At 42.8% G+C, this 13,527-nt stretch overlaps 1 protein-coding gene across 50 annotated transcripts in view; it reads right to left on the bottom strand.

Moving 5' to 3' along the window:
- The window catches only part of celf2 (cugbp, Elav-like family member 2), a 229,144-nt gene that overhangs the window by 43,230 nt on the left and 172,387 nt on the right, over positions 1 to 13,527 (bottom strand). For all 50 annotated transcript variants that reach the window (XR_015035066.1, XR_015035069.1, XR_015035067.1 and 47 more), the window contains 2 exons: positions 9,587 to 9,635; positions 4,534 to 4,668 (listed from right to left, as the gene is read on the bottom strand). Coding sequence is in view for 20 of the 50 variants with exons in the window: in XM_085769349.1 (XP_085625475.1) it covers positions 4,534 to 4,668; positions 9,587 to 9,635 (184 nt within the window). In the remaining 30 variants the exon portion in view is untranslated. The remainder of the gene's footprint in view (positions 1 to 4,533; positions 4,669 to 9,586; positions 9,636 to 13,527) is intronic.

The following is a 13,527-nucleotide window of genomic DNA, read 5'->3' as shown; positions in this document are numbered from 1 at the left end:
AAGTCTTTAGGTTCATCAAAGGTTTGCTATCAACTAGTGATCCATCTGCATCTTACCCCCCTTCTTTTCATTAAAGGAATAGTTCACCAAAAAATTATGAATACTCCGGAGTAGTTTTTTATTCCTCAAAGTGCATCTGGAGACCCGGGAGGCCGGTTCCTAGTCCAATGAAAACTTAAAATGAGACAGAATAGCGCCTGACACAAAAAGGTCTATAAAACTACACAAAAACCCTTTAATATTCTTCCACACTGCTCTTCCGCTGCAATTCAAGTGTCCTGAAGGGATATAGTCCAGAGTTTACCCGAAATGACGTCATTTAGTCTGGTCACATCTGCGTGTGTCATGTGAATACAGGACTGTTTAGGCTGTAAAAATGTCCTAAATGACGTTGTTTCGAGTAAACTCTGGACTATCTCCCTTCAGGACACTTGGATTGCAGTGGACGAGCAGTGTGGAAGAATATTACATCGTTTTTGTGTAGTTTTATGGACGTTTTTGTGTCGGGCGCTATTACTCTCATATAAAGTTTTCGTTGGACTATGAACTGGCCTCCCGGGTCTCCAGATGCACTTTGAGGAATAAAAAACTACTCCGGAGTATTCATCAGTATGAGGATGAGTCAACAATTGAATCTTGAGAATTTCATTTTTTGGTGAACTATTCCTTTAAACATCATCTCCTTACTTTCTTTCCTTTAGCCCCTTAACAGCGATTGGCCTTTGGGTTGTATTGCTTTTCATTAACGTTGGGCCCGCCGGTGGGTATTAGGGGGTTAAGCATTTTATACCCGAACCTCTTTTTAAAAGGTTTTGCAAGACGATAATTACTTACTCTCTTTACCCCCCGTTACGACCCACAATCCTTCATGGTTATTCAGTCTTTCCCTTGTCAATTAAAGAAGGGAGGAAGGAGCTGCTTTAACGTGTAAGGTTGCACTGTAAAATGCAACACAGCAGCAACGCGACGTGTCGTCGGTGCTGCAGCTTCACCGCTGCCCTCAGTCTCAGTGTGGAAGTGACAAAGAGCTTAGGACTGGCTTACGGTGAGGCTAAACTGGAACGGCAGGGAAGGTGAAGGATATGAATGGAGGTTAGGAGGTCGGAGGAGGAAGAGGAAGAGGAGGTGGAGGTGGAGGAGGGGGCTGAGGCTGAGAGAGCAAGAGGGGGAGAGAAAAGGAGAGAGGGAAAAGAGATATATAGAGCGAAAAAGGAGAACCATGTATTCACAGACGGCCTCAAGTGGTCACTCGAGTTCATCCGTGTTGACTCCCACATGACTCCTGATGGGAAATCTGGACTGTTTTAAAAGAAGAAGTGGTGGCTGGTTGACGACATGATCTGATACCAGGTTTTTCACGGCTCAAAGAATCCATTACACCGGCTCAATTTCACCGTCCGGGTCAAAACCCTGAATGTCTCAGGGAAAAAAAAAGAAAACAACAAACAAAAAAAACCACATATTCGTGTTTCTAATGGATTTCTGTTTTCACGGAGGAAACATGAAATCTTTTTGAGGCAGTCAGTCTGCAGGGATTTTAACCCCTTAAAGGGATAGTTCACCCAAAATTGAAATTTCACTCATTATCTACTCACCCTCATGTCGACTAAGGGCTGGGAGAAGTTTCAGAGCGGAAGCTCCTCTTCCCGGTTCGTCAAATTTGGACGAACCAGGGTCCGTCTCTTCCCAGTTCGTCCAAATTTGATGAACCGGGAAGAGGAGCTTCGAGAAGCTTCCGCTACAAAACAAGCTTGAAATATAGACTTATTTAATTTTTTTCGGGACAATTTCGCATTTCGGGGCTTCAATACAAGACGGACATTACATACGAGCAACATGGAGGTATTTGGATGTTTTTTGGTGTGTCTTTTTGTTATGAAGACAGTTGGTATCCATTTGCAACCGTTATATGGACATGCACTGCTACGCCGAGACCCCCTGTAACTCAGAGAAGCCACGGAGGACTCTGAAATTTCAATTTTGGGTGAACTATCCCTTTAACACCAACTTCCCTGTGGGTCATGTTGCTGTTAATTAATGGCGGGCCTGCCGGATGCTGGATGGGCCGGTGGGTGTTAACGGCAACAATATACAGGAAAGAAGTTGAAGAACTTGACGCCTCAAAGAAAAGATTCACCCATCTTCTTCTACGTCTTTGTCTTGTTTTTTGTTTTTTTTACTGTATTATTATTATGATTGTCATTCTGATTTCTGTGTTCTGTGGTTGACAGTAAACAGAAAAGCTATAATTTATGCCAGATTCAGGCTACAATGCAACACAATGGTTTGTCAGAGTGGGAGCAAACCTCCTCGCAGATTTTGACAAGTGCAGACGCAGCGCCGCGACAGACGACTGATGTTTGATTAAAGTTTCTGTGAACCTGTCGCCTTCTGAAAACCAGAGTGTGCAGACAGACACACTCGCACTCTTTCTACTGAGTGAGAAGAAGAAAAGGGAGAAGTGTTTTCACTGCCCTGTGATCAGGAATGATTGGTCAGCCACTCAGATCTCACTTCCTGTTTCGTATGCAAATAAATAAGTATGTTCTTCCTTTTTTCCCCCCGCGTACCTCCTACAATTAAGTATAGTTGTAATTTTCCAACTTAATCAATAAAGGGATCAATAAAGGGTATCTATCTATCTATCTATCTATCTATCTATCTATCTATCTATCTATCTATCTATCTATCTATCTATCTATCTATCTATCTATCTATCTATCTATCTATCTATCTATCTATCTATCTATCTATCTGTCTGTACCGTCTGATCACGACCTTCAGAGACTATTTCAGATAAAAGAGGCAGATTTTCCATATGCAAATAAACATCTATGTCCTTCCTATTGATGCCCTGCATACCTCCTACAATTAAATAAAGTTTTATCCATTTGAAATAGTGAAGTATTTTTGGTTCATAATGGAACAGGACATACTGTAAGTAGAGTGGTCAGTTATTGGCTCTCCAATGGACCCTGAATGCATCTGAGGTGCGTTCACACCTCGACTTAGAGCTGAGCACTGTGATTGGATCAGCTGAGACAGATGTTAACACCTGGATCTTGTTAGTGAACCTGTGGTGACCTTCGTCCTCTTCCTGATCGTCTCTGTACCGTCTGATCACGACCTTCAGAGAATATTTCAGATTAAAGAGGCAGATTTTGCATATGCAAATAAACATCTATGTCCTTCCTCTTGATGCCCTGCATACCTCCTACAATTAAAGCCCCTGTATGGAGCTTTTAACTGGATACGCAAAAGTCTCTGGTTTCTGCTGATGTGTCTCTGTTACCTACAACAGCAAATGAGCCCATCAGTGTGAAGATACGCCATTTCTAAGTAGTCTAATTCTATACCCCTGGAAGGCATGGTTGGGTCGGACCACTGACGAAACGATACGAATAGATATATCACGCTGCTAAAAAAAAAAGAATGTCTTTCCGACATTTCTAAAACAAATCTACACACGCCGGCCAGACAAACGTCTTCATGACAGTGGGAAATGCAGTCTTCATTCCGCTGCTTTCATCCACAGGGGCCGCCAAAATCAACACTAAATGAAAAGTCTGTACAGGGGCTTTAAATAAAGTTTTATCAATTTGAAATAGTGTATTTTCGGCTCATAATGGAATAGGACATAAGTAGAGTGGTCAGTTATTGGCTCTCCAATGGACCCTGAATGCATCTGAGGCGCGTTCACACCTCGACTCAGAGCTGAGCATTGTGATTGGATCAGCTGAGACAGACGTTAATTCAAATTCAGGATCTTGTTAGTGAACCTGTGGTGACCTTCGTCCTCTTCCTGATCGTCTCTGTACCGTCTGATCACGACCTTCAGAGACTATTTCAGATAAAAAGAGGCAGGTTTGATTTTCACAGTCACAGACGACAAATGTCAATCACTTCATTTGAGCCTCATCATTTCCTGGTTTTTGAAAGGAGGCAGACAAGTTGAAGAACCAGCTGTCACCTTAACTTTATATCCCTGAAAGTTTATTTTTTGTGTTTGCTGCTGCCAAGAGACACTAATCACCACCAGTTTACAGTAAACAACATCTTGCGACAGTGACAGCTCATGAAAAACTTCCAGTGAAAAGACAGTGAGGGAAAAACATTTGAAAGCAGCAAAATGAGCTGCTGATTATGCAGGAAAAAAACTTCTATGTAGGTAAAAAAAAACTCAATAAATGGCAAAAGTAATAACTGGTTGAAATAATGTTCTTTCAAAGTGAGTTTTTAAACTGTTTTGCTGCTGTTTTTTATTTTATTTTATAAATAATAATGATAAATACAGTTGAAGTGTAAATATAATAAAACGGTTAAAGCTCAGACCCTGCCGTCGACCAGCCGACACTTCCTCCTGCAAGACTTTGACTTTTGAGTCACGAGACGAGTCGACACGATGAACAACGAGGCCGTTTAAGCTGCAGCTTCGTATTCAGGTGAGGAGCATCGAGTGAGGAGGGAAGGAGGGAAGAAGGGAGGAGAGGGAGGAAGAGGGAGGAGGAGAGGGGAGTCGGAGCGGCCACCCACCTCTGCTGAGACCGTCGGGCCCTCGGAGGATCCGGCACTCCTCGATCTGTCCGAACGCGGAGAACATGACCCGGATGTCGTTCTCGTTGCACTTCTTCGACACCATGCCGATAAACAACTTCCTGTCTTCCACCGCTGCAGGAAAAAGAACAAGAAGAAGATAAAACATGTGGGGAAACATTTCAGTATTTAAAATCAAGAATTCATAAGAAACTCAGAAAATTAGACGAAAAGAAGTTTAAAATTTGTTTTTTACATGTTTTTTCAGAGAGGGAACACGTGATTCTGGAAACAGTTGCTAAATGTTTCCTTCCTTGGTAGAAAAAAACTATTTCTTCTCATTCATTTTTGAGTTATTTTCTTGTAAATATGTGAGTTTTGTGTTTTTTTCATGCAAATTTGTGTTTTTTTCTCAAAAATGTGCAAAATTTTGATGTTTTTTGTGCAAATCTGAGCCAAACAAACAAGCGATAGCCTCGTATTTACCACAGCGGCATCGTTTATCTCTCTGCAAGAAAACAAACAACAAAACATAATTCCTGGTTCTTGAACTTTTCCTCTAACACTGGTTTTATTTGGTCGGAGCGCTGGACTCTTGATGTTTCTAAAACCATACAACAACGCTAATAATAAACGTCAGAACGGTGGAGAAGGAGGAGGAGGAGGAGGAGGAGGAGGAGGAGGAGAACAAAGAGAAAGAGAGAACATAAAACAAAGAGCACGGGAAAGGAGAGAAGATGAAACAGAGAAAGAGAGAAATGGAACGAGACAGAACAAAACACAACAATCGAAAAAACAAACGGTCAAAGACGGAGGGAGAGAAGGAGAAGAGACGGTGGGTGGGGGGTGAGGTAGGGGAGGGGAGTGGGGGAGGGAGGAGGGGAGGAGGGGGGTGAAGACAGACAGAGTTCATGTATTTCATCATGCCATCTGCGAAGCTCTGATCAATGTCTCATTATCACTTCAACGCCGACTGCTCGCTGAGACTCTCCAGCTTGTCCTCCCTCACCCTCACCCTCTTCCTCCCTCTCCTCCCTCCCTTCCTCCTCCTCTCCTCCCCTTCTGCCCCTCCTCCCCCCCCAACGGGTCCCTCACTCTCTCCCTTCGATGACACAATCCCTCCCTCTCAGGTGCAATCTCGAGGAACGGCAGGCGGCTGCAGGTAACGGTGAGAAAATTTCACTCTCTGCGTGTGTGTGTGTGTGTGTGTGAGGTTAAGAGTGAATTAAGCTGAGAGCGAAATCAGAAACAATATGTGTGTGTGTGTGTGTGTGTGTGTGTGTGTGTGTGTGTGTGTGTGTTTATGTGCTTCCACCACATTCAATGTAATGCTAATCCAATTCATTTTTAATGAGGAAACTGTCAGCTCTTACCGCGAGGCGAAAGAGATAAGCGGTCTGTTGCACTCTGGGAAATCAATAGCGCACTTGTTTATTTTGCTGTTTGAATTGTTTGTGTGTTCAAAAAAAAATAAATAAATAACAAACCGTCGGGATACGCTGCCAAGATAAGTGTTGTTTCAAAAAGCTTTAACTCCTTTGTACACAAGTGTGTTTGTGGCGCGTGTGTGCGCATCACTCCAGAGGAAGATTACCACAAGTCGAACAGCAATGTAATTAATTTAGTCTGTGTCGATAGAAAAGAAAAGGAAGAGGAGATATCGTTACAATTGACTGTTTCTGTGTTTTCGGACGCAGCGCCGTGGCGATAAGACTCATAAAGCTGCGGCAATGGAGGCGGCTGCGGGATGATCGGGAGTCCAGCTTTGCATTCTGGGAGGAACTGAACCAGAATTGGCTTCAAGCTGAGTTTCAACACATTAACCAAGACAAAAAAAAAATTGACCAATAATGTTATCTCTCTGCTCCACTGTACTTCTCCTCCTCTCTTTCATCTCCACGGCGACTCCAGCCATCCGTCACTGTTACAGCCACTTCCAACACCGGCTTTATTAAAGGTCGTTACCATTAAGTGGATGGATGCGTTACGTATGCTCTACTCTATATTTCACCATTCTGTGCTGTGCTTTATTAAGCTCCACCGTCGTTACCCCGCCGGTTATGTCTCATAAAGTCGTATTTCAGTGGAGCGGATGATGGTGATGATGATGATGATGATGATGATGTGCTTTTATAAGGATTCCTCCTCTGTCTGACACTTCCCTGTGGACGGAGACACGATGCCTCTCCGTCCTTTGTGCAAAACACACCGGTTTCCTGCAGGTGTCAGAAAAACACCTTAAAAAAAAAACAACAACTCAACTTTTCCCCCCCAGGTTTAAATCTCCAGTTCATCCAATCATGGTTTTTATAGTATCCATTTTCATATTCTGCTCAATTACTCTGCGTTAAGGGTCACTACACCCAAATTGCAAAAACACACATTTTCTCACTTAGTCATGCAAATAATTTCAGTTTTATTTTTTTGCTTAAATTTTTCCTGATATCAGCCGCCGACAGACACGAGCGGCAACGACAATGACAACTTTCATTGAGAAATAAATAAAATATTTGTCCACACTCAATTATCCAGAGTAACCAGAAAATTTGTTCCTGGAACAATGGGTAATTGTGAGATTTCTTTTTTTTTTCTTTTCTTTTTTTAATGTGATTTGAAATTTTCTGAACTCCCCCCACCAATAAAAAAAATGAAAGCACATAAATTTAAATTTCTTTTTGAGTGGGAGCATGAAGGCAAATCAGCAGAGAGGGAATTAACAGGAGGAGAAGCTGAAACACAGAGTTCATGTCAGCAGATCTTCAGTATTTTATTGGGTTTTTTATGCCTTTTATGGAGAGAGACAGGAAATGTGGAGACATAAAGAGGACGAATCACACGCAGCAAAGGGCTGCCCGGTGGAATCGAACTAGGGCAGCTGCAGCGAGGACTACATGGGTGGTCCTCCCTCTATCTCGTATTCACCAGTGATTTATAAATTGATTTGTATCTGATCATTAAAGTGTCTTAATGTCTCACATCCATGTTGGTTGTTACTTAGTTGGAATAACTTTGTTTTACTTCCTTTGCACCGTCGGCCTGGAAATCATGACGAAGCAGTTTGAAAACTAATCGGCTGCTTCCTCTTGGACATTTTAGATTCTGTGTCTCGAACCTATCTGTACCTTTTTTTATTTGATTTCTGTCATAATTTAAACTTATTATATTCATATGTCTGTTTGATTTGTTCCTTTTTTACCTTGTACTTAAAAAAAAAAATCATTCTAACAGAGGACTTGACCCTCTGTGAAGTTGGAATAAAGACAGAATATTTAACATCAACAGGTGAGTCGACTTTTAAGACAGAATATTTAACCTCAACAGGTGAGTCGACTTTTAAGACATCTGTCATTTCACAGTCTGGCTGACGACGAGGGACGAGTGAGAAAGGACAAAACATGTTGTGGGAAATCAACATTTCCTCCGAGTGTCTGTCCTGATATCTGATCCTGGAGCTGCAGCAGGACCCAGATCTGACACAACAACAGCTCTCACTATCAATACTAGTTTTCTTTCTCCTCTCAACCCAGCCAGTGAGGCCGGGGATCTGGATCTGAAAGTACAGATCTGGATGTCACAAGAGCCAAACCTGAAGTTTCCCATCATTTAAAGGGATAGTTCAACATTTTGACAAACTGGCCCATTGCCATAATCCCTATAGTTAAAACAGTAGGTTTGTTACTTTTAATAGTCGGTGCAAGCTGCTTTTAGAACGGCGGAGCAGAGCCGCGAGCTGCTCAGAGCTACGCTACGGAGGCTGATGGGATTTCTTGGTTTCCATCATCAAACTCATCAAATACACAATCCAACAACTCCAAAACGCTCTGGGGGACAAGTTGTGACCTTGGAGTTGTCTTGGAGGTAAATTCAGAGACCGCTTGCGGAAAAATTGTCTCTGAAGGCAACGTGCATCAGCGGTTTTGCATGAATTTACCTCTAAAACAATAGCGTGGTGAATGTGCAGGTCACAACTTGTCCACCAGAGTGTTTTGGAGTTGTTGGATTGTGTATTTGATGAGTTTGATGGGGGAAACCAAGAAATCCCATCTGAGCAGCTCGCGGCTCTGCTCCGCCGTTCTAAAAACAGCTTGCACCGACAATTAAAGGTAACAAACCTACTGCTATGACTATAGGGATTATGGCAATGGGCCAATTTGCCAAAATGTTGAACCACCCTTTAAAAACTGCACTTACAACTTTGTTTCATGCTCTTAAAACTCTTAAAGCTCTCAAATCAGACGCTCTGCACATGCGTCACGTTCACACACACTCACACCAGTAACATTTAAGTCACGTTTGCTTTTGCTGCAGCGCGCCGGATCACTCTGCTGTCTTTAACAAGGAAACTCTTTACTTTATTATATATATACTGTATATATATATATTTTAAAGATTTATGTCTTCAACCAACCAAAGCGCTGGAGGCTGCAGCTCCTTTGCGTAGGGGTTTGTTGACAGTATGAGAAACAGCGGCTCCATCCTCTAAACGCTTCCTGTGATATCCACCGTCCAACAGCTTCCTCATTAGAATGAGAAGGAATGGAGCGAGAGGCTCGCTATAGGAAATCAATTCAGACCTGGATCTGCAATATGTAGTTTGGAAATGGGGTGATATGAGGACAGAGTGTGTGACAGTGCTTATGAGACTGTGTGTGTGTGAGATAGATGCATTCAATGTGTGTGTGTGTACACTGTAGCATGTTTGTATGAGCGCGCATCAGCCACAGGGGAGAGCGGCTGGTTCACCACCAGGCCAAAACGATTCAACTTTCTCTGACCTCCTTCTGAAGCGCCTTAATAATTCATCACACGTATAAAATATATTTATATATATCAGCATTTCCTTCCCCGCCATCGTTCTCTTTCTCTGTCGCTCCCTATGTCTCTCGCTCAATCTCTCCCCCCCCCCGGTTCCCCGTCCTGTCTGCCAGTCAGGCGGCGAGCAAACACATGGGTGAGATAGCTATTACCAAGCAAATTCAAGAAAGCTATTGATGCATGTGTGTGTGAGATTGTCTCTGTGTGTGTGTGTGTGTGTGTGTGTGGGACCACTCACCGTTAGATTTCTCACTGTCTGCAGGTTTCATTTGAATAGGGTGGTGCATCTGTGGAGACAAAGAGGAAGAAGGACAAAACACATTAAACACACTCACAGACACAGACTGCATGTGTTTCATGTCTCAGTGTCGCTCTCATATCCAGATACAGTCTGATTCACCAGCAGCAGCACCCACAAACACACACACTTTCAGAAATGTTTTGGTTTTCATAGCTACACAACACATCTGGGTTAAAACCTGAACAAATGCACTTCGGGTCCAGAAGGTGGTGGTGGTTGTTAATTAGTAAAAAACAACAGAAGAGGAGTGTGAGAAAGAATAAAGAAGGGGAAATAATAAAAGAAAAAAAGGAGACCAAGAGCAACAATGAGGAAAAAACTGATGAACAGAAGAAAAAAGAAGAAAATCCAAGACAAAGAAGAACGGTCTTAGCTTAAAGTCTCTAAGTGATATTATATAATGTGATGTATATTTCATTTAGACGGGGACAGTGCAAAATAAAACAAAGACAGGCTGCTGCTGTGTAGCTTCTCCAAGAGCAGCTGGTGAAAGAATGAATTAACTACACAGTTCCATGTAAACAGAGAATAAAACACCAGGATATTAAAGTATACAACGGTTATCCTCCCCAAAATTCACCACACCTGTACGATCATTCACTAAACATGTGCAGAGGTGTTAGTTTTGTTTCTTTTTTATGCTACTTTAGTTAGCTTTAACTCTGTGTTCATGGGGTTTATGTGGATTTAACCATCATAGAGATAGATAGATAGATAGATAGATAGATAGATAGATAGATAGATAGATAGATAGATAGATAGATCTATCCTAATATAAAATGACGTATAAATGCCAAATGTTAGTTTTGTTTCTTTTTTATGCTACTTTAGTTAGCTTTAGCTCTGTGTTCATGGGGTTTATGTGGATTTAACCATCATATAGATAGATAGATAGATAGATAGATAGATAGATAGATAGATAGATAGATAGATAGATAGATAGATAGATAGTAGGGGTGCAACGGTACAGGTAGCCCACGGTACGATATGTACCTCGGTTTTTGGCCACGGTTCTCGGTACGGTTTCGGTATGTGTTTTGTGCAGAGAACTTTTTTTTTCTCCCAAAATAATGTTTATAATTTATAATATTTCTAATACAGCTCTCCTCTCTCTCTATCTCACTCTCACACACACACACACACACACACCTGAACTGTCTGTGAACAGCCCCTAGCTCCTCCCTCTGCACACTCCTTTAGTCTTTCAGTAGGTGAACACTCTGAAGCCACTTTCAAACAGAGATCGCGCTATATTGCCGTCACTATGCTGCAGCCACAGTCTCTCACTGGGAAAGAAGGAGTTAGTCTATTGTGTTTTTTTTAAACAGCCTTTCACCACCTCTCATCTCTGTCAGTCAACTCCTGCTCGACCTCGGTCTCTCTATCGCGCGCGGGCACGCGGGCACGCGGATACGCGACCACACACATGCAGTGTGCATGGACAGAGTCCTGCTGGAACTCTAATAAAAGCTAAATGTGCTAAATCGCGCTAATAACTAATTAATTTTCCCCGCGATTGCGATCAGCGACCGCTCATGCTGCCGCCTGTTTGTTTTTTTGTTTTTTTTTCCCCCTCTTCTGCGTGTGAGGCTGAGCTGCTGCCAGTCTATGGCTGCTGCACTTTCAGTTGCAGGGGGGGAGTCACTGTGAGTGTGTGGAGGCTCAACAGTGATTGGACATCGACTCGCGGGGGCGGGCTTTCGCCTTAAACGGCCAGGCACACACATACACGGCACAGCTGCCTGTAAAGCAGGAAGAGCTGATGGAAGCTGAATCTGAAATACCGCGGTCCAAGAGCGTATTGCACCGTGCAGGCCGTACCGAACGGTTCGGTATTTTACCGAGAACCGTTGCATCCCTAATAGATAGATAGATAGATAGATAGATAGATAGATAGATCGATCGATCCTAATATAAAATGCCGTATAAATGCCATATAAAAAATAAGCAGTATTGTAGTGCAAAATCAAATGTAAGGTGCAGTGAACAGAGTGCGTAAAAACATAGTGACTGTATGTTATGAGTTTTAGCTGTTATTGTACAGTGTATTGGTATGTGGCAGGGAAGATTTGTGCATCTGAATAATGATAGCCTACCTGATCACATTGTGCATTTACACCTGTGATAAACTATATAATTTCACATATATGAAGTATATGAGTGCAGGTGACTGTGCAGGAGGAGGCGGAGCTAACTCTCAGCTGTGTGGACTGTTTTTACTTCATTAAAAGACTAAGATGTGAATTGTTGTGTAGCCTACTACATCTTTCATCCTCCCTCTCTGCTCAGAGATCAGATGTGCAGATACAGATCGCGTTGTGGCGTTTGTTCCAGGTGTAAAACGGGGGTCTAATGTTCACGTTTACACTTTTGTGTCTCTTCAGATGTGGCGTTCCTCTCTGATGTGCCCAAGAGGCAGTTTAATGGAGCTGAATGATGGATGTGTTTTAAGGTGGTGGTGGGTCTTCTTTTATGGAAAACAAGAAAACACTTCACAGATGAGAAGGCTTTGTCCCCCGCTCGCTCTCTCTCTCTCCTCTCTCTCCTCCCCCCCCCCACACACACACACACACATACACACTCTCTCTCCACCTCCTTCAATCTTTCCTCCTCTGTCCCTTTTTTTATTCCCTCCATCTCTCTTTCCTTTATGGGAGATTATGTGGCTGTTTGATCTGCAGAGAGACGAATGACAGTGATTCTCCAAATCTAGCCCAGTATCAATCACACTCAGAGTCAAATACCAGCCATGAGTGTGTGTGTGCGCGCTAGAGTGTGTGTGTGTGTGTCCGTACGTGTGTGTATGTGCCCTGTCTTACCCATAACGCCCCTGGGCTCAGTCACGCTGTGACAGAAGGCTTTGATCTTCCAATTCTATCACACACCTTTATCCCAACTCTCTCCCTCTTGCTCTCTTCCTTATCATCCTCGCTCTGCGCTTTTTTTTTTTTTTTTTTTTTTGTCTTCTCCCAGACACACACAGACACACGCACACACACAGACACAGACAAGCACACACACACTTCCACACATCCTGTCTGTCCGTTGATTAGTTCCCAATTGTGCCTGATGGGGGCAGTCAACGGTGGAGCAAGAAGAAACAAAGACTGGGAGAATGAGGCAGTGCACAGTGCACAGGCTGATCCTCTAACTGCCTCCATCAAAATCTGACAAACAAGAACAGGAGCTTTAAAAAAAAAAAAAAAAAAAAAAACATAACTAAAACTGCAGCTTTTCAACCGGCCAATCAGGGTGCACCGTGACAAAAAAAGTCAAAAATCAGTGGGATTTCATGATGGACGGACGCGAAATCAGGGAACGATTGAAGGAAGTTTGGACATTTTGACTTGTGGTGTGTGATGCATTTGAGTCGCAGGAAAGAAACAAGGAAATTTAAGTTGCTCGCCGAAAGATTTGACGTGTAAATGTAGGAAAAATGAAAGGAATAACAAAAGAAAGAAAGACACAAAAATGGATAGGTGGATTGTAGTTTGCAGCAGCTGCAAATGTCTGCATGCAAGACAAGAAAAAGGACATAAAGGAGGGTTTATGCGGACAAGGAGACGGAGAAGAGAATAACAGAGACAAGGCAGAAAGACAAAGGATCAGAGAGGGAGGAATAAAGGTGTAAGAGAGACAGAAGGAGGGAAGAGGGTTATAGAGACGGTGGACAGACATGTAGGAAAGCCTTCGGGCTGCCGTCTCTCACCACAGTATCACTAACACAAGGACAGATGCAGGGACACTGAGGAGGAGGTGTGACAGTGTGTGTGTGTGTGTGTGTGTGTGTGGTGTGGGATGAAGCCACATCAAAAGGAGGAAAGTCGTGTCAAAGCAAAAAAAAAACCTGGAAGTCACATCAAGTCTGTTCTTGTTAA

The sequence above is a fragment of the Trachurus japonicus genome, chromosome 23 (assembly GCF_045865225.1).
Source record: "Trachurus japonicus isolate A0001 chromosome 23, Traja_1.0".
Classification (NCBI taxonomy): domain Eukaryota; kingdom Metazoa; phylum Chordata; class Actinopteri; order Carangiformes; family Carangidae; genus Trachurus; species Trachurus japonicus.
Note: the sequence above shows the minus strand (reverse complement) of the source record. Positions and strands in the feature narration are given on the sequence as shown.